The 23,302-nt window shown below is 43.2% G+C and overlaps 3 protein-coding genes across 6 annotated transcripts; 2 read left to right on the top strand and 1 right to left on the bottom strand.

The window, feature by feature from the left end:
• The first annotated feature begins 54 nt into the window (after positions 1–54).
• Positions 55–3,149, top strand: fkbp6 (FKBP prolyl isomerase 6). Its single transcript, XM_029142219.3, has 10 exons — positions 55–309; positions 712–829; positions 923–1,012; positions 1,118–1,320; positions 1,411–1,530; positions 1,680–1,877; positions 2,096–2,205; positions 2,413–2,505; positions 2,635–2,666; positions 2,750–3,149. Exons 1-8 carry the CDS (start codon positions 247–249, stop codon positions 2,486–2,488), a joined length of 978 nt encoding a protein of 325 aa, XP_028998052.1. The 5' UTR covers positions 55–246; the 3' UTR covers positions 2,489–2,505; positions 2,635–2,666; positions 2,750–3,149.
• Positions 3,150–4,390: 1,241 nt separating this feature from the next.
• Positions 4,391–13,110, top strand: arhgap18 (Rho GTPase activating protein 18). 3 transcript variants are annotated; one of them, XM_029141396.3, is made up of 17 exons: positions 4,391–4,730; positions 7,323–7,539; positions 7,875–8,028; positions 8,341–8,423; positions 8,530–8,679; positions 8,922–9,089; positions 9,459–9,530; positions 9,708–9,801; positions 9,941–10,032; positions 10,220–10,297; positions 10,395–10,554; positions 10,657–10,739; positions 10,836–11,042; positions 11,121–11,252; positions 11,458–11,579; positions 11,670–11,725; positions 11,817–13,110. In XM_029141396.3, the coding sequence occupies exons 1-17, from the start codon at positions 4,600–4,602 to the stop codon at positions 11,906–11,908; spliced, it is 2,091 nt and encodes a 696-aa protein (XP_028997229.1). In that variant the 5' UTR covers positions 4,391–4,599; the 3' UTR covers positions 11,909–13,110. The 3 variants fall into 3 exon arrangements, with proteins under 3 accessions (XP_028997229.1, XP_028997228.1, XP_055362441.1); XM_029141395.3 differs by having other exon boundaries at positions 4,392–4,730; positions 11,455–11,579; XM_055506466.1 differs by lacking the exon at positions 4,391–4,730 and adding an exon at positions 5,915–6,149 and having other exon boundaries at positions 11,455–11,579.
• Positions 13,111–14,184: 1,074 nt separating this feature from the next.
• On the bottom strand, positions 14,185–21,800 carry LOC114849703 (uncharacterized). 2 transcript variants are annotated; one of them, XM_029141394.3, is made up of 7 exons: positions 21,710–21,800; positions 20,827–20,893; positions 20,587–20,631; positions 18,974–19,591; positions 18,822–18,884; positions 16,111–17,310; positions 14,185–16,020 (listed from the first exon to the last, which is right to left on the bottom strand). In XM_029141394.3, the coding sequence occupies exons 2-7, from the start codon at positions 20,843–20,845 to the stop codon at positions 14,366–14,368; spliced, it is 3,600 nt and encodes a 1,199-aa protein (XP_028997227.1). In that variant the 5' UTR covers positions 20,846–20,893; positions 21,710–21,800; the 3' UTR covers positions 14,185–14,365. The 2 variants fall into 2 exon arrangements, with proteins under 2 accessions (XP_028997227.1, XP_055362440.1); XM_055506465.1 differs by having other exon boundaries at positions 20,827–20,854; positions 21,710–21,771.
• Between the last annotated feature and the right edge of the window lie 1,502 nt (positions 21,801–23,302).

Raw genomic sequence — 23,302 nt, 5'->3', positions numbered from 1 at the left:
GTGATACAACTTTCAGGATGCAAGTCACCCTAAAACACCAAAGAAGAAGAAGAAAAAGAAGAAGAAGAAGCAAAAGAAGAGCAGGTGATCCTCACGTGCGATACAATCAAGGTCTCTTGACGCACTCCAGTGACCAAAACCTGAGCTACACTAAAGTTAGCAGCCAACTTTTAAACTAGAAACCGTCCGGTTATAGTCGCTTTTCTAGTGGTTGCAGTCTGCAGTGGTAGCGTGTACGTCAGCTAAATGGGAGGAAATGGGCTAATTACCAGTATCCGGAGGATGATACACACCGAAGAGAATAATCCCGTAAGTTTTAAGTGGCTCTGAGTGGCTAACGTTAGCCACCCGGCTAACAAGGTGCTAGCACGGGGCTGGTTACGTCCGACATTATACACAACTGTGAAGCTAAAAAAGACACGATTTATTTTCACGATATTTAGTTAATTATTGTATGCAAATGTTTGTTTTTAAACTATACTTTGATAATGAAAATGAAATAGGTTATCGTAACGTTATTGAGTAAGCTAAATTAAAGTTGGTAAGCGGTTTGTGTGTTTAGTTTGTTGGCTCATTGTTACAGAACAGTAGTAAATAATATGAAAAAATAATATGAAGATATAAAGGTTTTTCGTGGACACCTTCACACAAACTTAAGCAGCTTCACTCGTGGTTGATGGTGTTTAGAAGGACGTTTTCTGGCTGTTGTAGAGACCGTTTGAACACCTACGCCGTCAGATGGATGATGTGCTGGGAGACGGTGGCATCCTGAAGCAGGTGGTCCAGCCTGGAGACGGCCCGCCTATACCCCAAAACGCTTCAGTACTCAGTACAGACGAATTCTATAGAAACGATTTGAACACCGACGTGATTGATTAGTAGATGCAGAGATTTTAAAAAAATCCTCTTTGTTTTCACACAGTTCACTACTCTGGTTTCCTGGAGTTTTCTGACCAACCTTTTGTAACTACAACGAACATCAAATACCCCCGAATAATGAAGTTAGGGAGAGGTCAGACCTTTTGTTTACTATTTTTGCAGGTTTGGTGCAACTTCAGATGTTGGCGGGATCTATAGTCGGAATGACGGCATCTCTTGCCATGCATTTTTGAAACAGATGTGACACTGGCTGGACTGGAGCTGGGTCTGTTGACCATGCAGAAGGGAGAATTCTCTCGTTTCCTCTTCAACCCCCAGTATGCGTACGGAGAGATGGGCTGTCCTCCGATGATTCCCGCTGGTGCTGTGGTTCTGTACGAGGTTCACGTCCTTGACTTTTTCGACTCCGGACAAGTCGATAACTTTATTGCCATGAGTCAGGTTGGGAGGTTTCTCAATTAAACAATAGGGTTGATTCAGCCAAAATAATATCCATCTCTAAAGGACTTTCCTGCCCTTTTTCTCTTTCAGGAGGAGCAGAACACTGTTCAGCTGTCCACACTTTTTGAAGTGGTCAACACCCTACGCAGCTTTGGCAACCGCTGCTTCAACCAGAGCCGTTATGACAGTGCCAAAGAACGTTATAAACAGGTAAATCTCCTTTTTTTTGATAAAGAATATACTGCTTTTTATATTTACGCTACAATTAATTGTATCAGACAGAGACTTTCAGGTCAGTTTACTTTTATGAACAACTGACAATGTATTCTTTGTGATTTTTGTGGGTTGACTGCCAACAGGCAATGATGCTCCTCAGAAACAGGGAAACACAAACCGATGGAGAGAGGGAGAGCATCAAGACAGCCCTTCTTCCTTTCTATTTAAACCTTTCTCTCACAGAACTCCGTCTGGACAGCCCCCAGAAAGCCCTTAAATATGGCAACAAAGCCTTGGAGACAGATTCAGGCAACACAAAGGCTCTTTTTCGCTGTGGACAGGTCAGACGGGGCATTTTATTTCTTTTTCTCTCCAAACCATCAGATAAAAATTCTCACAGGACCTAAAAAGACTAAATGTTCAGTTTCTGTGAAAAAATAAAATCTGATTTGAAATAGAGATGAAACGATTAGATGTAATCAATGTTCGATTTAAGCGAGTTTGTTCTGATGAAGCCTGAAGTGAAAGGAGTTACTCATGGTGATGTCATTTCTGCTAGGCGTACCTGGGACTGCATGAGTACGAGAGCGCCCAGAGTTGCCTGATAACCGCTCAGGCAAAAAGGCCTTTTGACAGTGACATTAACAACCTACTCAGGAAGGCGGCCTTGTAAGTTGGCATGTTTACCTGCTGTAGAAGTTGTAGAGTAGTATTGATGGTTTATTTTATTAACAACACATGGGTTATTAGGTCTTCTGTACTGTTTTAATGCATAGGTTTTATACATACAAATATTTTATCTTGTATATCTTTTAATCTTTCTGATTGTTTAAAAATGGCTTACGCAGCCACACCCTAACCACTTCAATGTCCCAGGTTGTATAAAGACAGCCTGGACAAGCAGAAAGACTTGTATTCAAAGATGTTTCGAGGTTGGAAAGGCGCCCAGTGAAGATGTGAATGGGAAAGGTGAGAAATACAACCCCCCCTCATGTTCTGCCTACTAGGTTAAAGGTCAGAGCTATTTTAAAACTGCATCAACGTCATTCTAACAGGTTTATTCGATTTCTTTATCTTGTTCTGCATGTGTAATGTCAGCAACTACCACAACCAATGGTTGTCTAATAATGGTAATTATTACCTGTCCATTTTGACTTAATTCTACTGTAAATAACACCTGTTGTTTGTATTAAATCAGAAATGTGTGTTTCAGATGGGGCCACGTTGAAAATCCAGGTTCTGCAACATATTTTCCCTCCAGTACAGTTGAAAGTTACACTGGTAATAATGCAACTCAACAGTTTTCGGAGTAAGGTTTCATGTTCACAACATTACAGAGGAATTCAGTACATCCTGGAGTTTGCTGTGATGTGATCACACTGGAGGTGTTAATAATGACAAACAAAATGTTCTTCTAAGGTACAGTAGCATTGTTATAGACAGATTCTGTCATGAGACTGCTATTTCATTTGTGTTGATGCTTATGTTATTGCTCGTATTTCTGTTGGATCATGGGATGCACATTTTGTTTTGCACAGTCTCAGCAGAATCTGATAATTTTTCAAATTTTACACATTTAAATGGTTATTTCTGAATTAAAAAATTTCAAATCACTTCAAATTTGCAATCATTGTTTTGTTGCTTTTGAGGAACAGGTGTTCATGTGTCCATGTTGGTCTGGGAGAATATGTGCTGAGAGACAGTCTAACAACTTCTTATCGATTGTATGGTCACAAAAGTCATTTTAATCTGATTAGCAGCAGATGGGCTGTAGGGCAGAGGCCAGTGAGGAGAGCAAAGACTACAGAACAGAATATAGTTGTGACACTAGGGGCGGTAGAAGAAAATCATTTGACAACACCATTAGATGTTGTGTCTGCCAACAGACACCAGAGGGCAAAATAGAATCAACTTGGAACATTTATTTAAGTCATAAAGGTTTTAACAACTCTCCCTTTTTCTGCAACAGCACTGGTGTCCTTTAAAAACACATACAGTACATCATACACAATAGTAAAAGTAAAGAAGATAAGAAAGCAGCGATGATGTTGGTAAAGTAAAAAGATGGTGAAAACGACATCTTGGAATAAAGAGAGTAAATGGGTCAAGCAGAGAAAACTGAGCGGGAAGAGAAGATGGGTGATGGTGGGAAGACGAAGGATGTGAGGTGGGCAGATGGACAAGGAGAGAAATCTGATTGACCTCTTTGGCTAATCCACTTGACAGTGAGTGTGTGTGTGTGTGTGCATGTGTTTTACCACCTCTACACATGGCCTGCAGGTCACTGTTCGACAGTTTGAATGGACTAATACACAATGGTCTCCAGACTCATGTATTACCTTCATCTGAGGTAAGGAAACGGTGAATGAGAGCTTGACTGTACTTTGTGTTTGAAATAACTTGTACAAGTAGTGGTTGCTGCTCTTCCTGGTCAGTTTGTGGTCATGTTAAGTGCTTTTGATTAGAATTGTAAACTGTGAGACCATCTGCTTCAAAACGAAAGACTTAATCAAGTAATTTTTAACTTTTTATTTTCAACCACATTCAAATTACAAACAGACATTATTGTGATTATACGTTTTATTTAAACACTAAGTTACCTGTACATATTTAATTTTAAAAATATACCAATATACTTTATATTTTGCTTGAAAACATATTTGCCCGAGAGAATAAACTCTCAAAGGTTGAAACAGTCAACAGAAGTCTCAGGTTCTGTTTACGATGCACCGCGTCTTGAGCCGCCACCTCTCCGCCAGCAGGGGGCGATCGCAGCCACGACACGCTTCCCCGTGGCTGCAGCCAATCCCCGAGCTGCCCCGTATCTGTAATCCAGCCCCCGTCCTGCCTCAGAACGGCGCACACAAGTTATAGAGAAAGACGAGACCGGGGGAGGACGGGAGCGGAGCGTGATGTCAGAATGAGCCCGCACCGCAGCGGCGCAGCCATGGACGGCGCGGACAGATAAACACAGGGAGCTACGGGCCTTTTCTCCAACATCTGTCGAATGCTTGGATGCCAGCTGAGGGGGGAAGAAAGGGAAACGAGAGGAGGCGGTGAAACATGAGTCGGCAGCAGGAGTCCCAGGGAGTGGTTCTAACGGGTTACCACAGCAACACGGAACCGCTGCCGAACACGGGAGCGCGCGCCCCCAGCTGCGCTCCGAGCCCGGACCCGCAGTCCACGGTGACCAGGTGGGACAGATGAGTAGTTCACGGCTCTGTTGAAACGAGATCAGCTGTTCAGCCACGCTGGCTGCTTTGCTCCTCCTTACGGCACATTCACGGCCGCTGAGGACCTGTAGACTGTTTAATCTCGGTTGGCTGCACGCGGGCCCATCCCACCCTTGGCCTCGGGTTCGGTTTTTCCTTGAGTGCGTTCCTAATCAGCAGGTTAACCTTGGCTCTGTTACAGTCGCTGGTGTTGACTGAGACTCGGTCCTCTGCGGTGAGTGCAGATAATCACCTGCCCAATAAAACTAAATAGCGGTTGTGATTTAAAATGGCCACATTAATCATTCAGTCACCCTTTATGAATTGATATCAGTGCTGAATGAAGAATTACGTTGTTGTTTTCCTCACACCTGGGAAAATACTTATGTAACTCCTCCTATTGTTACTGAGTAGTAACAATAGGAGTTACTGTGCAGTGTAATATGAAGGATGCTGTCACAGAGGAAACGCTGAATAGGAACTACGTGGTCTCATAAGGAACTGCTGAACAGCTGAGTGTGAGTCCTGCATGTGTGTATCAGGGAAAAAAACAGCTCCATCATGTGATTAAAATAACCGATCAGCTGCTGTTCAGACAGACACACCTGCCCCCCGTGTGTGTGTGTGTGTGTGTGTGTGTGTGTGTGTGTGTGTGTGTGTGTGTGTGTGTTCCAGATGGCCTGACCACTTGGTAAAAAAAAAGAAAACAGCAGCATCACATTACAGCCTGCCTTTGTCTCACCTCCCACAGCAGTGTGTGTGTGTGTGTGTGTGTGTGTGTGTGTGTGTGTGTGTGTGTGTGTGTGTGTGTGTGTGTGTGTGTGTGTGTGTGTGTGTGTGTGCATCCTGTCTAGGCTGCCTCAAAGGCTGAGTTTTGCTGGTCATTGTTGCCTCTTGTCAGGAAACGGGAGACAGGGCGACGCAGACAGACAAAGACAGACAGACAGACAGACAGACAGACAGACAGACAGACAGACAGACAGACAGACAGACGCTGGCGCCGCTCCAGCCGTGGACATCCGACCTAAGGAGCCTTAGGTTACGCGTCCGCTGCAAGTCATTGTAGTGCGACTTGGAAAAACACACACACGTGACACGCGTGTAGGAAACGCGCAGGCGTGGAGCGATTGGCAAAGACTGAGTCAGACGTCCGGCACAAAGACACGGAGTCATGAGACCCACAGCAGACGAGGGACTGAGCCCGTGCTTCTCTGCCCGACTCCGGAACAGACGCAGCCTCTGTCCCCGCGCGCAGCCGCCACCTGTTGTTGTCAACGGGAAGCCGCTCCGTCGCCACCGACACACACTCCTCTGCTGTTGATAACAAGCGGGTCGACGACCCAGAGTGTGGAACCAACACGCTCACGGGTCACGTCTGCGCTGGTACTCACCACATCCGAGGTGTGTTCTTCACAGGGGCAGCAAAGGCTTATCAGCAGTTCAGCTTTCATTCATTTTTAATGCGCTGCCTGGATTTTTACTTGTAAAAGTCTCATTATAACGACAACACACGTTGAGTGCGTGCGGCAGCTGCAGAGCTTAATTTTTAACAAGGTCGTAAATACATTTTCTTGCACCGCAGGCTTGTAGATGATTGGAGGCCGCGCTGCTGAGCTCCTGACACTTCTAATAGCGTTCCTCTGGGTCACGATGAATGATTAACTGTTGTTTGAATCGGCCTGCCAAGTAAACACGTCTTCACTAATAGAGAGTAAACAAGGACGGCTCCGCACAACACAACGGGTGACGGGTGGAACGCAAAGAAGGTGACGTGAACGTATAGGAGAGGGGGGGGTGAGAGGAGGAGGAGGAGGATGAAGAGGAGGAGGAGAGGCGGCTCAGCTGTGAGTCTGGTGTTTTATGGCTGTTAGTGCAGGGGCAGGAAGTGGACTGTGGTATGTGGCCTTTGCCTCAGCAGGACCCCTCAGGAACATGCCGCTGATAATTCCGCATTAATTAATACGCCACCTTCGCTCTGCGCCGTTCAGTCGGACTCTACTTATTTATGAGCAGCGCCACTAGCGTGAGCGCTAACGTTGGGCACCGGAACCGCACCGTAATCATAGTGCGTGAGGTCATCGTAGCCGTAATTAGCTCGAAGGCTTCACTCTGTGCAGACTAGCTTGAATTACACCAGTCTAATGGGCAGAGATGAACTGGAAGTGTTCAGCTCCCAAACCGAAGTCCAAGCTCCTCCGGTTATTAATATTCCCAAATGATGATGTCATCATTAGTTGACTTTCTGAGAATCCGAGGTTGTCTGACTCTCTGACGCCCCATATCAAATGCTCTCTCTCTCTCTCTCTCTCTCTCTCTCTCTCTCTCGCTCTCTCTCTCTCTTGCGCTATTAAAGGCAAAAGGCACAATTTTGACACAAAACGCACTGTTGCAACTTTTTAACTGCAGGTTTCTTGGACAATCCGTAATATTTTTTTATGATCTCTGCCTTCAGATACCTTTGAACAAGGTGCAAAGTGCAAAGCTCTGTCGAAGTGAAACAGTGACATACACCCTAGTGATTTATTTCCCTACTGTAGCAGTGACCTGCTGTGTTTGTCTGTGCCTCCTCCGCAGCCGCAGAACGGGCCACTACACCGTTCAACAGAACCAGAGCGCCCACGCTGCAGACAGATGTGGACCCGTCAGCAGCACCATGCACCCTGAGCCCCCAAGGTCGCCCCCAAGGTCGCCGGGTCAGCACCCCGCCGGCCCGAAGCCCAACACCAGCCCCAGACACAGTCCCCAAAGCAGGGCCAGAGCCCGGGCCGCGTGTCAGCGCTGCAACTCTCAGGTACTCGGCACAAAATCACATCCACTTCTCTGCTTCTCTGCTCCTGGAGGTCATAACGAGGGCTGTTCGTGTTTTTAAATGGTCGTGGGAAGGAACGCTTGTGTTCGGCCACCACCAGCGCGGGCATGCAGCGACTTGTAAAACACGCCAAACACTCATGATATGTGAAGGCAGCCACAGTGTGTCCCCCGGCCTCGGGGTTCAGCGCTTTTATGCCTTATCTCCGTGCATCGTATCGTCACATCTGTGCGTTTGAACCGACGCGAAACAGGAAAGACGACTTGAACGCCGAGGCGCCTTCCACATTTAGTGTGCGTCTGTGTGCGTCTGTGCAGGACTCTCTGGATGAGCTGCAGATGGACGACTTCTGGAAGGAGGTGGAGAACATCGCCCGCTCAGGAGGAGGAGCAGGAGGAGGTGGAGGAGGGAGGGGAGAAGGTGCGAGAGAGGGGGAGGTTCAGGAGGAGGAACAGCAGAAAGCTCCTGAAGGTACAGTGTAACGTGTCCATGCTACATAAACCTACATTAGCGTAGCCTAGTTGTGTATCTAGATATAGACATAGATGATGAGAGTTCCCGTCAGTGTTGCCGTGGTAACGAGAAATGCTCTTCTCCGCCGTGTGTTTACAGAAGCTATTATTCTCTGGCTTCCTGTATAATATGTGCCTCTATTTGTGTCTTCCTGTATAAGCTGTGCTCGCGGTCCCTCCTTTCCCTTTCCTCCACCTGTAGAATAGTTTTAATGACCACCCTGTGGACAAAAGGGTATTTAATGTGTGTCTCTCTTGGTTCCTCCTCCAGAAGGAGAGCAGGAGGAGGCCTGGCTCACGGAGGCGGGGCTCGCGCGACTGTTTGATGACTCACTGGCAGCTGACCAGGACCAGGTGTCAATCATTTATCCCTTCATTTAATTCCCGAGGCCCGAGTCCCAGTTCAGCGCTTTTGGCTCCATGAGCCTGTTGTTTAACGAGCGATGGTTCTGGTCCACAGGAGGAGGACAGCGCCGCCTTCCTGTCCACGCTCACCAGGACGCAGGCGGCGGCCGTGGAGCGCCGCGTGACGTCACTGCAGCAGACGCTGCGGCGGCGCAACCGGCAGCACGCTCCCGACGTCCGGGACATATTCAGGCCCCCGAAAGAGGTCCGGTCTCACGCGTGGAGCAATGAGGAACTGACTGACTCTGACCCACGGCCACATGCCGATTTTATCTTCCCGTTTCCAACCACCACACGCGATTCTCACGTTTTTCCTCACGTACAGTAGCTTTCCTTCACATGCAGATCTCACTTCATCCTTTATTAGCAGCCGGGGATGTAATAAGCAACGGACTTGTTGAACATTAGCCCGTTTGTGTGCGACCCACGGGTTGTGCTGTGCTTCAGAATGACGAGCCCGGCGGAGGAGGAAGTGAGAACGGGCAAAAAGATGCCTCGTCAGCGGAAGCGGAGACGGAGCTGGACGTGGAGGTGGCCTTCTCGGAGCAGGCCCTGTCGTACAGGGACCATCGGAAGCCGAGCGCCGGCCTCAGCTCCCCGGACGACAAACTGCCGGTGAGTCACAAACACACACAACGCACAAAGTTCATTCACCTCATTGGCTGCGTTTGTTTCGCTCATACTCCCAGCGCGCGTGTCGTGTCATAGACATGTATGCAGAAGTCCATTTTAGGTCATCGTCACAGTGTAATGTTAGCGCTTACATTGATACCTTATCAGTTGTTGGAGATCAGTGATTAACAGAGATCTGATAACAAACAGACTCTTTCCAGCTTTATTATGTGTATGGACACATGTTGTTTATGTGATGAGTCCTGTGTGTCTGACCGATGGTCTGCGGGGACATCTGGTGGTTAAAGCTGGTATCAGTTGGCAAATGTTCACCATTATCAAAGGTTAATGTTCCCTTTTCTCCCCCTCTAGAACTTTAAGCTTCTCCGGGATAAAACAGGTCAGACCAGAATCGGAGATCTGTCTCCTCTGGATATGAAAAAGGTGAGTGCGCTGCTGTGTCTGTGCCAGGACGTCTGCATGTACATGTTTGTTCTACAGTGACGCCCATGGTAACACACACACAAGGCAGTGCCGCAGTTTTTCACTGGGGTCCTGTTCAAACTCCGCTCCTTAGACATATATGTGCTCAGAACTCGTGTGGTTTGAATCCTCCGGCAGGTTCGCAGACTGGTGCTGGTGGAGATGACGGCCCTGTTTGACACGGCTGGAGTGGACCTGAAGGCCCACAAAGCCGTCAAAGTCAAGGCGAAAGGTGCGCACACACACACACACACACACACACACACACACACACACACACACACACACACACACACACACACACACACACACACACACACACACACACACACATTTTGTATTTTACTCAGTATTTCTGTGTTTCTGTGCAGAAACGGGCCTGTTTGCTGTTCCCCTTGCTGCTCTATTGGATCAGGACCAGAGACGGGCACCAGGGACCAAAGTGCCATTCATACTCCAAAGGGTGAGCAGTGCAGCAGGTCACATTGTCAGGCTAAGACCGACCGGCCGCCGTAGCAGCGATGAGAGTAAATTCTGATTTATTTCAGAATGAATGTCACGATTCACGACACGTGACAGTAGGATCTGGTTCCCTCATGTCATAATGTGTGTCAGTCCCACTGAAAGGCTGCCTTGTGCTTTTTCTTCAGCTCATGAATCACATAGAGGAGGACGGATTAGACACAGAGGGGCTGCTGCGCATCCCTGGAGCGGCAACCAGAGTCAAGGTTGGTTCAGAAACGCTTCACAGCCTCCAGCAACATGATGAATCTAATTTCTAGTTGAGACCAGTCCCTGAAGTCGCCCCGTCTGTCTCCTGTTCAGTCTCTGTGCCAGGAGCTCGAGTCCTCGTTCTACGAAGGCACGTTTCCGTGGCAACAGTTGAAGCAGCACGACGCAGCTAGCCTTTTGAAGCTGTTCATCAGGGAGTTACCTCATCCGCTGCTGACTGTGGAGTACCTCAATGCGTTCCTGGCTGTCAATAGTAGGTGCATCATCAGATCATGGGATGTTTTGCTTAGTCACTAGCACTTTGCAGCCACAGGATGAGTCAGTGGAGTGATGACTGGTACCGCTGTGTTTACAGAGCTTCCCACAAAGAAGCAGCAGCTGCAAGCGTTGAACCTGCTGGTGCTTTTATTGCCTGAGGCCAATCAGGACACGTTGAAGGTACAGTAGATGTGCTCTTACTTTGAAAAGGTGTTCCTGCACACGCATTTTCATTTTCAATGGCAAATCGGTGATTGTCACGTTTCTGTTTTGCAGGCGTTAGTGGAGTTTTTCCAGCGCGTGATTGACCATCAGGCAAAGAATAAAATGAGCCTCAACAATGTCTCCGTCGTCATGGCGCCCAACATCTTCATGTTCAAAGGTTTCCGCTCCAAGATCACAGAACAGCAGGAGTTCTCCATGGCAACCGGCACTGCCAACATCGTCCGGCTGCTCATAAGATACCAGAATCTTCTATGGACAGTAAGAATCAGAAAAAACACACCAACCAAGAGATAATATACATTAGGCATCTTAAGCAAATGTACTTTTTGTCTCCAGATCCCCAAATTCATTGTGAACCAGGTCAGACAACAAAACATGGAGAGTCAGAAGAAACAAAATAAAGAGAGAGCTGTAAGAAAGCTGCTGAAGAAGATCACAGACAAACCTTCAGATAAAGCTGTCCTCGAGGTAGGAGTTTCTAGGAGATAATAATAATAATAATAATAATAATAATAATAATAATAATAATAATAATAATAATAATAATAATAATAATAATAATAATAATAAAAGGTAATGTAATTAAGGCACAGTGACCTCTAGTGGTGGTATGGAAGAATAATTTTGGCTGCAGTCTTTCACCCTCTTCATGTTTCTGTGTCTCCGTTAGCAGGAGAATTCTCAGGGCTTCATTCGAGTCCAGGCGCCTCAGTTCAGCAAAATTTCAATGGCAGTACAACTAACGGAACATTTGCAAGCTGCTGATGTATTAACACGCTTCCTCAGCCAAGACAGGTGATGTCTTTACAGCATAATGAATGAGCTGAACACTTTGCCTTGGCTACGTGAGGCCTGAGCCCATTTATCCCCTTATTCTCCTCCCAGTTCAGTGGCGGTGAAAGGAGAAGAGCTGTGTCTCTATGAGATTGGTGGAAACATCAGTGAGTTTTAGCCACAGACAAATACAGAAATCCATACAGTAAGTGAATGTAGTATCATTGTTTAAAGCTTCTGTGTTTCCGCTCCTCACAGAGGAGAGATGCTTAGATGGGGAAACCTTCATGAAGGACCTGTTCCAGCTGAACCCTGCAGCCGAGTGGGTCATCAAACCCGTGCAGCGATAGACTCCTCGTCGCCATCATGGTTCGTCAGGATGCTGCTCCGTGGCCTCAGAGGTCCCCTGACCTGGTTCTACACTGTGGACAAACAAAAAACACTCGCCTTTTTTTTCTACAACAACGTTTTAAGATGGATTTAGATTCGCTCTAAACCAAAAATTGCTTTTTTGTCTTATGATATTTACTGGACGTGCTGCCCTCAGGAATGACTTGACTGAAGCACAATAGATCATAGGTGAAATCAAGTCACCTGTTTGAAAAGACCACAGACAGAGCTTTGTTGAACGCTGGTTGGTAAAATATTTCCTGTAATATATTATATATTTTATTTTAATTAGGTCCACACTATTACAAATCTTAATGGTGAGGAATATTGTATGTCCTGCACTAGTTCTCAAAATCTAGAGTCCTAATTGTTTTATTACGCAAATCCAGTGTGTTTATCCAATTTAGAATCTGCTGATGTAGTGATGGTTGGAAACAAAGCTGGACCCCTGTGGAGTATCAGAGTCGTATACTGTGATTTATAACCACTAATCCTTTTGTTGTGCCTGCAGATTCAAAAATGGGGCCTATTTTAAACCACAACGTCCATTTTCCCATGGACATTTGTTTAAACATATCACACAGCACAAACTGGTCAAAAAGTCCCCAATTTGGGTTTTTATGACAACCAGATGTCTGAACAAGTACACACAATGATGGCGTCATTGGTTCTATGTGACATTAGGGTTGTAAACATTTAAACGTAGACGTCTGAGTGTTTTTGTGATCAAAAATCAACCGTTCAATATGAACACATTCACTTGCACATACGGGACATTGTGTGTGTCTGTGAGTGTGAGGAAGTGTGTGTACAGGATGTGTGTGCACGCTCACAATAAGTCAGTTGCCTGATAGCTTTTGTACCTGAGACTTAAGTGCCCTCTACTGTTCAAAATCTATTATAAACACATTTGTCTAATTTGGCTTTTTGGCCCTGTTCTATTTACTGATGTTTCTGTAGAATGTTAAGGTTATTGTTAGTAACAGAAGGAAAGGATCTCATCAGCCGCGTGCAACACTTGACTTTCAACAAAAGTCTAATCTCATGCTGTGGTTTCTGTGAAGGATCACATCTGTGCCTCAAAATCAGAAGATGCAGATGTTTGTCTTATGGGAAGCTGAAGCATTAATAAATAATGTTTTGTTGGATGAACAAAAATGAATCGGGCTGTGCATCATCTTGTTTACTGTAAAGGCTTTTCACAAAGTCATGTCTTTGTCTGATCTACTGCGTCTGAAATCACCACTAGAGCAGACTGTACAAACCTGCTACAATAACCACATCTGCCACTGCTTTTGTACAGCACCTAACAAAGTATGTAACGACATATTTTAGAGACTGACATTTGATTTCTATTCCCACAGTGTCAACATATGAGTCCTACTGTGTAGTTTACAGACATTCTTACAATAATAATATTATATTATATATATAATAATATTGGCAGTACAGAAAGCAAAGAAAAAAACAGGTAGTCGCACCTTTACCTTCAGTGTTCACCAAAAGCCCATTAGCTATAATGAGACTGTTGGAGCTCCTCCGGGGCCATGTTTTCATAGTAACAGAATGATGCTCTCCACACACACATGCTGAAAGTGTAACTTAACATTGTTAAGGTGGGTGAACAGCTTGAAACAGACTGTCACCGGGTCAGACCACAGCAGCTCAGCTGTGAGTTTATTATGAACCTCCATCTACAAGCCATATGGGCAAAGATTGGGAAATACAAATCAATACAACACAAACTGTGTTGATGTCCATTCTGGATTAATTGTTTAATTAGTGGGAAAATTTTGTCCTTAGTCCCAACAGTTGAGACAACGGTGGCACCAAACTTGCAGAAACGGAAGGATCAGTGACACAAAGACATAGAGATGACATTGCCCCTCAGAATGAATGGAAGCTGGCTAAGGTCACTGAAGTATGTCCTGGAAAAGATGGAGCTGTGAGAACACTGCAGCTACAGATCAGTGACAGAGCACTTAATAACTGGTACTTTCTATGTGGTACACTAGACCACCGACCACTAGCATTGTGAATCTGTAAATGGTAACGCTCACACTTACAGTACAATGTCATAGTGACACATATGAACAGTGTGTCATTTAATCTGCATTTTTTTTATTTACTTGAACAATTTATTGTAATTATAAATTATTATAAAAGCGTGTTTCTATTGTTTGTGTATGGGGCTTTTATATATATATATATTACTAATAATAATACAACATGCAAATGAAGTCATAATGAATGTAATTTATACAATAAAGTATCATAGATGAGAAACTTAAACTAAACATGCAGATAAGGTTGTGGACTGTTAACGTCTTTACATTCTGAGACATTTATCACATGAAGCACTCGGACCTCTTTGGTTCCTTCTTGTGTTAGAATAAGGAATGTTGTGTTCTGGGTCATCAGCAGATAGTGCATTTCTTTTTGTATTTCTCTTCCAAAAGATTTATTTCGCTTTTATGTTTCTTCTTTAAGTCCTTCAATTCTTTGTCTTGTCTTTTTTTTTGTTGCTTAATTTCATTGTTTAGTTTGGATGTTTCTTTAACTTCATCTTGAAGTTTTTCTTCCGTTTTTTGCAGCTCCTCTTTTAGTTCATGTTCTTTGTGAGTTGAGAGCTCGTGTAACAGACTGTACTCGTTGTCGTGTGTTGTTTGTTTCTCATTCATTTCTTTCTCATGTTGTTGTTTCAGGGAATCGAGTTCCTCATCATGTCTTTCCCTCAGATCCTCAAGGTCTTTTGTGTATTTGTCTCTGAACTCATTGAACTCTTCTGCTTGTTTTCTAGCCTCATTTTCATATTTGTTTTTCATCTCCTCCAACATCTTTTGATACTTTTCCTCCAATTCCTTTCTCTCCTTCTCCTCATGTTCTTGTCTGATTCGATCCTCTTCCTTTCTTTTTTTTTCATAGTTCTCCTTTTCCTGCTCATACTCTTTTTGTTTTGCCACCTCCTCTTGTCGTCTCTGTTCATCTTCTTGCTTTCGTTTCTCCCACCACTTCTGCCGTTCGTCCTCCCAGGCCTCTCGTTCTCTCCTCATCTTCTCTCTATTCTGCACTAATTCATTATCAATACTTTCTTTTTCCTTTGTTTCCTTTTTTATTTTTTCTTCCAAATCTTTGTGTCTTTCTTCCCATTCCTGTTGCTGACGTTCCTCCTGTACTTTTTTCTTCCTGTCTTCTTCCTCTCTTTCTTCCTGTTCTTTTTTCCTCTGCTTTCGCTCCTTGTCAATGTTTTCTTCCATTTTCTTCAACTGTTTAATTCTCAGTTTTCTCTCCTCGTTTATTTCTGCCATCTCTTTCTCCATTCTTTTTTTCATAGCTTCTTTTTCTTCGATGTGTTTCCTTTCAAACTCCTCCCTTTCTCTCTGCATCTCTTCCTCTCTCTCCTTCAGGATTCTCTCCATTTCTTTCTTTATTGCTGCTTCAGCCTCTTGCAGCATCTCATTTGTGAAGCAACTGTTGCCATTTTTCTTCATCATGACATCGATCTTGGTGATCAACTCACTGACTTGTGTGTGGTCAGTTTTCTCAAAGTTATTGAACACATGGTATCTTCCTCCACAGTTATTGATCAGCATCTTAAAGGAATCGTCACAGTCTACTCTAATATAATCTTCAATAGATTGATTATCATTCTTCAGTTTATCTCCTCCAGTTAACAGAACAACGGTGAACTTTTGTGAATTATTCCCAAAGAATTGCTTAATGAGTTTTAACGTCTCCTTCTCCTCTGGGGTCAACCTGCCTATTTCTAACACCAACAGGAAGACGTGTGGTCCTGGAGCCAGAAGACTGATGCATTTAACCATCTCACCATAGACCTCTTCATTGGATAAAGTTGTGTCAAACAGACCAGGAGTGTCGACCACAACAACAAGACGACCGTCCACCTCAGCCTGAGCTTTCTGACATTCTTTAGTGACTGATGTTTGACTTGACTTGGCTTTAAACTGTGGCCTTCCTAGGATGGTGTTTCCTGAGGAACTCTTTCCACGTCCTGTCTTTCCTATCAGCACAATCCTCAGACAGTCTGGGGTCTGTTCCTCTTCATCATCATCTGTGAATAAAAAAGCATTTAAGTACTTGTTATAAAACAAGTTGAAAACTTATCATATATATACAGTCAGTTCTATAATAAATGATTTACCACTGAATACAGTCTTTCTTTTCAGCTGCTCCATTTCAGCCTTTAACTTGGTGATGGTTTTCTGTAGTTCTAAATTCTCATTGTATTTGCCGAATACAAATGTTTGAGTTGTGTAGCAGCGTGGTTGGTCTTCATCACTTCTCATCTTCTCCACAGCCTCCATCAGCTCAGGAATCTGCTGCTTGTCCCTGAGGTTGAGAATAAAGCATCTTCCTCCACATCTCTGACTCAGCTCCTGGATGTATTTGTTCCCTCTGACAAAGTCAGTAACAGCAGTGTGTGTAGGATTTGAGTCCACAGTGAACAGGATCATGGTGAAGGCATTGACTTCAGAGCTGAACGTGTTCTGGAGGCTCTCTAACTCTGCCGTGTCTTCATCCATGAGGGGAGCCACAGGTAGAACTAGGAGGAAAGCATGGATGCCCTCAGGGTCACAGAGGGAGACGCACCTGAACGACTCCTCCATCACTGTTTCTGGAGCTTTTCCAGACAACGCAGGCAGCTGCACCAGGGAAACACTACGTCCACACACCTCTCCCTGATGTTTAACACACTGAGAGGAGCTGGACACTGAACCCAGCTCAGTTTGACCCAGAATGGCCTCAGCCGCTGATGTCTTCCCTGCTGCTCTGCTACCGAACAGAACCAGGTTCACAACTGGTCTGATGGGCTGAGGTTCTGTTCTCACGGGTTCTGTTTTTAGGTTTTCATTGGGTTTATTTGCTGTTTCTTCAATCTTCTCCATTAATAATCCATAGTTGTCTTCAAACATGTTGTAATGTCTTCCTTCACAGTCTTTTAGAAGTTCATTAAGAGGGATGCTCATTTCGTTTCCCTCATGTGTGATAATGATCATTGAGTGTTTTATAGCATGTTGACCAAACAAACTGAGGATGAACTTCAGTTTCTGATGGTCCTTTTTATTAAACTCAGATGGTTTCACTAACAGCAGCAGAGCATTTGGTCCTGGTGAACAAAGTCTAATGCAGCTCTTCACCTCTTCTCTGAGCGTCACCTCAGACAAACTGAACAGATCCGATGTTTTGACCACAGTTATTGATTTTTCTCCCCAGTGTCCACGAGTTGCCAAACATTTTTTAGTTTTTTGACATTGAGAGTTATGGTCATTGACGATGAAGTTACCAAGTTTTGTCTTTTTGTCCTCGCTTTTTCCCAAGAGCACAATCCTGAATGTAGCTACTGCAACACAAAGAGAGGCAGACAAGATGAAACTGGTAACTACAGTACAAGAATGACATACGGAAAATATGTTGGACAAACAAAAAAGGTGTGGAATTCACAAAATCTTCCTTGCATGAGATCTCTATAAATAAATTCCAGTGCAGACTGTGCTAACATTTAAACCATGATGTGACATGCCACTAGAGTCTTCTTTAGGGTTATATATTATTTATATTTATGCTACAATTAGTATGTTTATTACTTACTCACTATTTTTTGACACTTATTTCCTGTAAAGATTAGGGGTTGCTAGAAACTATCCCAGCCTACAATCAGGTGAGAGGCAGGGTTCACCCAGCCCATCACAGGGCCACAAACAACCACTCCCACTCACTCACACACAAGGAATTTAGACTCTCCAATGAACCTGACTGTACTGTATGTCTTTTGATTGAAGGAAAAATAATCCACTATAATATTTTTCAGTTACCTATCAGACTGACTATCATTGTGTCATCTGCAAACTTCAAAATAGAATTCTCAAACCTGCTGAAAAGGCATGAAGTCATTTGTTAGTACTGATTGTGTAGGAATAGTGTGTGTTCTACCTTTACCATAGTCTTGAATATTTTTCCCTAAAAACAAGACTTTCTAGGTCCATGTAAAACGAACTGTGACCTAGAGTGTAACTCTAGTGTGACACCTGCTTAGTGGCAAAATAACTGAACTAAACCCAGTTGATCTACCAATCCTCTGCTTTTCATAATGTTGCAATACATCCTTTGGGGGAATTTACGTGTTCAGGCACTTAACAAAGGAGGGAGTGATATCTTGAGAGAATTGTGAAGGCCATTGATGGAAATTTGTAGCTATTTTATAGCTAATTTCATGTGTTTATATTTATCCTAAAATATATGAGTCAAATTAGGGTCACATTAGATTTGTGTGTGCGTAAACTGATGCTTCAGCCGATGTGTGCGTGCGTACAAATTACGTACAAATCGTGGCTAAATTTACAAGTAAAATAATGTGATCTTAATTTGCCTCCACACTCTGATTGGCTAATGAACAAGGACATGGCACAGCAGATCCTGAAAGCTCCACAGGCAGCAACAAGATAGTCCACTGACTGATGACTTTAATTATATTTAATGATCAGACAGACATGACGGCTCATATTCATGCGTATGATGTGTGACGTTACTCTCGTTATATGCGTAGGTGATGCAGTTGCGCGAACATTAAAATGGTGTTTTTTATCAGACATCAATGTAGCATGTTAGCTGACTATCTTGCAAATTAAGATCACGTTATTTTACTTGTAAATTTAGCTACGATTTGAGCGTAATTTTAATGCCTGAAATTATAAGTGTAAGCATAGTAGCCCCACTAAATCTACAAGTATAAATCTGGTTACGCACACAGATTAGTTTACGCACGCAGAAATCAGTTTCCACATGCACAGATCGGTTTATGCACGCACAAATCTAATGTGATCCTAATTTGACTCCACAATAATAACAACTTACTGTTATCTAAAGGGTGTTGTTCTGCAAGTGAGTCTGGAGGGCTTTTATTGACAGCATGAAGCCCTGTGAAGAATACAAACAAGAACTCATTATGAGCTTAGTGCTTTGAATTATACATGGAAAATGTTCATCATCTTTATTTCAGAACTTACCGGCAGCTTTAACAGCAGCTGTAATAGAAGTATGTGTTTCCTGTTTTGGATCATCAGATATCGATGTGTGTTCCTCCATGGTATCTACAAACACTTCAACATGCTCACCTTTGTTTTCTTTTATGATTTGGCTCAAAGAAGTTAACAGCGCTGCACGTTCCACTTCTTTTTTTGGGTATGTGCGTTTACATTTTTGGATCATGGTCTTTATTTCTGTTTTATTCATGTGTTTTTCCATTACATCCTTTTGAGGAGTTGATATCACAATAAGTGAATGATCAAACCATTGTTCACTGAACGATTCAAGGACCCTGCAGAGCCTCAATGTCTGGTCCTCTGTGAAATCTTCAGGCTTCAGAACCAGCAGGAAGACGTGAGGTCCAGGAGCAGAGCGTCTCAAACAATCCTCTATGAAATTTGTTAGATTGTTTTCATAGATGTTGGGATGCAACACATCTGGAGTAATAATAAGAATTAGTTTTTTTTCTCCAAGTGGCCCGCCTACTCTTATACACTCCTTAGGTTCTATGACAAATATAGGGTTTTCCAGTAGAACGTTTGCTATAGAACACGTCTCAGACCAGTTGTTTCCCAGCAGGACAACCCTCATCTCAGAAACTGAAAAGAAAAAACTAAATAAGTCAAAAAATGTACAGTCAGATTGTCACAGTTCACGTAATTTAGTCACGTTTTCTGCTCATTTCCGGTTTTATTTTGGTACCATTTCCTGTGTAGCACTCATACCTAGTTTATCCAGCTTTAATTCAGGTCCTTGTTAACCTCACCTGTACAGCATTAGTAATTAAGTCCTCAGTACTTAAGCACCACCTTTCACCCCAGCACCTTGCCAGATTGTCTGTGTTGTCTTGACCAGCATTCCTGTATTCCTGTTATTGTGTTTGACCTTGTCCTGCTACCGATCTTGCCTCTAGCCTCTGACAATCCTGTGCCGTAGGTCTGACCACCGCTTGTTTTTTGACCTCGCTTTTGCCTACTCCCTGTCGGATCTGATCATTGCCTGCACTGTGTATGATTTCTGCCTGCCTGACTATGACCATTAACACTATTGTTTTACTCAAGTCGACACTGTGCATTTGGGTCCTTCCTCCATCGTATGTTTGTGACACAGTTTTATTGTATCTGCGACTTTACAATTTCAATTACTAAAAGTGCCTCTGACAAGTAAATTACCAATTTAAATTAACAAGTACTTGTACTTCATTATTAACCCAAATCTGCCCAACCTAGAGTTTTGGTGTCCAAGTCTAACCAACACCTCTGTTACATCTGCACTTCAGACTGTCCATGTTACAGCAGGTCTGGAACAAAGTTAACACATGCAACCTGACATCACTCTTCTTTCTTTTCCTTATGCTTAGACGCTTCCTCTTCTGTTCATTTTCACTGATCCATTGTAACCCTAAAGACTTATGTGTGGTGTCATTTGTTTTGTGGCCTCGCACAGTCTGTGTTCAGTCAACCGTCCTGTTTGACTATACAAATTTCTACTCATTGGCTACATTTTAAGTTTGCTTCATGTGGAATTTGCTGGGTTACACACATAATAAATACCGTTTTTTAATAATTTAATCATGTGTATGATCTTAACTCACTGTCAGGTGGCAGATATTTACAGCTGCTCCTAAGGGACTCCACATCTGTGAATGAAAAACATACATAACTAAAATTGAAAAAAATTTAAATCAATTCAGCAAATAATTTTTGCAAAGTCAAAGTTTCTATATCATTTACATATAAATACCCTAACTTGTATCTGTTCTGTTAATTCTTAATATATTAATTATATATTATTATTATATATAATATTATTATTAAGAGTGAACTGGACTCACCTGTTTCTTCAGTGTCCATAATGTCACTCTGTTGGAATTATCAGAGTCTACTTCAGCTTTCAATCACCTTGGTGCAATTATGTAAAAAGTATATCAAATAATTATTCTTAAATTTAAATTAAATATTAATAATGATATATTAAAACAGTAAAGTGTAGAGTTTTGTGCTTTGCCAGTGGTGCAAAATAGGATAAAGTAGTGAACCCACTATATACGCCAGTATATCTTGAAACAAACATGAGGTCAATATTTGATCCTGAAACTGGTTTTACAGCTACTGGTTGATAAAGCTATTCCTCCTGTTCACACAAAAAGTCCTGCATACTTTATGTGGCTGTGTCGGGCACCTTGGAGAGGGCTGTGTAACATTTTAAAGATTTCTAAAAACATCGTTGTTGTACAATTTCAACATAGCAGCACATGTACAGTATAAAAACAGTGGTCCAGAAAGACCACACACACCAAGGTCGGGGAAAACAAGAAAATGTAAATAGGTTCTGGGTTTTGAGCCTTTAGAAATTAAGGTTTGGTTTGAGTAATAGCACTAAAATAGTGTTCGCCACAGCAAATGATTCCTAAGATTGTTTTTGGCAGGTTTTTAGGACATGCCCTACTGACGCAACCCCTCTATTTATCCTGTGTGGGATCGACACAGAAGTCATTGGTTTACAACTCCTGCTGCTTAATTTGATGTCTGAGTTATAGCACTGTTAAGTCAAAACAAATATAATCTGATACGCACATTCAACTTTAATATGTGTAACTGACATACAGTCCAAGCTTTACCTATACCTATCAGTATGTGAAAAGTGCCTTATTAATGAACAAGCAGAGAATTAGCATTGATTTTCAGGAAGAATCACCCTCGTCAAATTTTACTTACCTGTTATATTTTTGCGTGACCTCCAAATAACTTTAAGTGTTCTTAGTTGTGATGGCGGGTCGCAAAGCTAAATGAAAGTGAAAGAAAGCACATATGAATATGAGTGGAACCCACATACGTCATGTAGACCTACAGTATACGCCCATCAGAAACAGACTCGATTGCTACAGTCTTGGTTTCATTTTTGTTCCCTGTCAAAGCGGCGACGCCTCTATTGTTTAGAGAATGAAGGATCAAATTGAGAATTTGCTGGAAGTCCCCCAAGGCGTGGCGGTTGAGGCGAGGCACATTAAGAACGAATTAAGAATCAGATGCTTTGCAGGACCTTTTTCTTTTCTTACTTTCACCTACATTAGATCATGATAGACGGCTCCATGTGCAGCAGGCTGCAGGAGTCTAGTTGGGTACAAAGTGTGCATTGAGCTGTGGCAGAATGGATGGAGGACCCTGTGTACACTGAGGTTTTGTTTGCAGCCCTGAGTTGTTAAAGTGAATATGAACAAAACTTGCAATTTGTAAGTTGGGGTTTTATTATCATGCCGTACCATTGCCTGTTTAATAATTGTTTTTTGTATTCAGAAAAAATAAAAGCTGTTGTTTGGAGCTGTGTATTTCATGGCTCACAATGATGGACAGCTACTGTAACACACTTAGAGGACCTGTACCACCATCAGCCTCTCTCTCCCAGGCTCTACTCCACTGAGGTGTTCTATTACTTGGACCATGTCATTACTATGAATGACGAGTTTAATGGCTTTGCTCATCCATGTGTAGACATCTAGTGGCCACATGTTGTCTGAGCAGCTTTATAGTCCGCTGTGGAAGTAATATTCAATATTCAAGATTCAAAGAACTTTATAGTTTGTCTTTGAACAGCAAGTAGCCTGGTGTTTAACTGGTTCATAGCTTAACAACAAGCTCTCACATTCTATAACAACAAGACAACACAGACCCAACTGTTACAGACTAGACATGGTTGTTCATCTGTTACCTTGAGCTTCACAACTGCCAGCCATTTGCATTTATTACATTATTACCTTCATACAGTATAAGCCAGATTACTTTTTAACTTGTTCTTTGTTCTGGCTGCTACAATATTTAACCTTGTGACCAGAGTTATGTGCACTGGACCACTTATAGAAGTTATAAAAGGCAGGTTATGGGTCTTCCCCCAAATGAGCGACTGTGCCTCAACCCACGATCTGGATTATTACTCTGGATATTGTAGAATAACATTTGGTGCCTCCAGAGTGAGGATCTTATTCTCTACTTTGACAAACACACAGTTGGGCCGTACTTCTTCTATTGACCCCTGTGATCTGACCCGGTGACAGTCTATTTTTAACCTCTTCACCCACCTTAACATGTGTCTCCCAGCTTAATCAGATGGATACAGCTGTGCATGTGGTGCAGTGGGTAGCACATTGGCCTCACAGCAAGAAGGTCTTGGGGTCTTTAGAGCTGTGTCTGAACAAGCCAGTAACACAGCGCCTGGCTGTTTGGGTCGGGTGCCACAGCAGGTAAAGTAGTCAGCTCCCAGTAAGTCCAGTATAATTCTTTTGCAACAAGAGATACGTCAGCCCCCACTGCCAG

Source organism: Betta splendens, chromosome 24 (genome assembly GCF_900634795.4).
Source record: "Betta splendens chromosome 24, fBetSpl5.4, whole genome shotgun sequence".
Lineage (NCBI taxonomy): Eukaryota > Metazoa > Chordata > Actinopteri > Anabantiformes > Osphronemidae > Betta > Betta splendens.
This window is presented reverse-complemented; position numbering and strand designations above follow the sequence as displayed.

Bases quoted from the DNA above. Each gene is read 5' to 3' on its own strand.
- fkbp6 (XM_029142219.3), top strand. From the start codon at position 247: ATGGGAGGAAATGGGCTAATTACCAGTATCCGGAGGATGATACACACC. The intron at 310-711 runs GTAAGTTTTAAG...TGGCTGTTGTAG, and splicing joins ACACCGAAGAGAATAATCCC to AGACCGTTTGAACACCTACG. The intron at 1,321-1,410 runs GTTGGGAGGTTT...TTTCTCTTTCAG, and splicing joins ACTTTATTGCCATGAGTCAG to GAGGAGCAGAACACTGTTCA.
- arhgap18 (XM_029141395.3), top strand. From the start codon at position 4,600: ATGAGTCGGCAGCAGGAGTCCCAGGGAGTGGTTCTAACGGGTTACCAC. The intron at 4,731-7,322 runs GTGGGACAGATG...CCTCCTCCGCAG, and splicing joins CCGCAGTCCACGGTGACCAG to CCGCAGAACGGGCCACTACA. The intron at 8,424-8,529 runs GTGTCAATCATT...TCTGGTCCACAG, and splicing joins TGGCAGCTGACCAGGACCAG to GAGGAGGACAGCGCCGCCTT.
- LOC114849703 (XM_029141394.3), bottom strand. The intron at 18,885-18,973 runs GTAAGTTCTGAA...TATTCTTCACAG, and splicing joins AGCTGCTGTTAAAGCTGCCG to GGCTTCATGCTGTCAATAAA. The intron at 17,311-18,821 runs GTAAGTTGTTAT...TTTGTGTTGCAG, and splicing joins ACAACACCCTTTAGATAACA to TAGCTACATTCAGGATTGTG.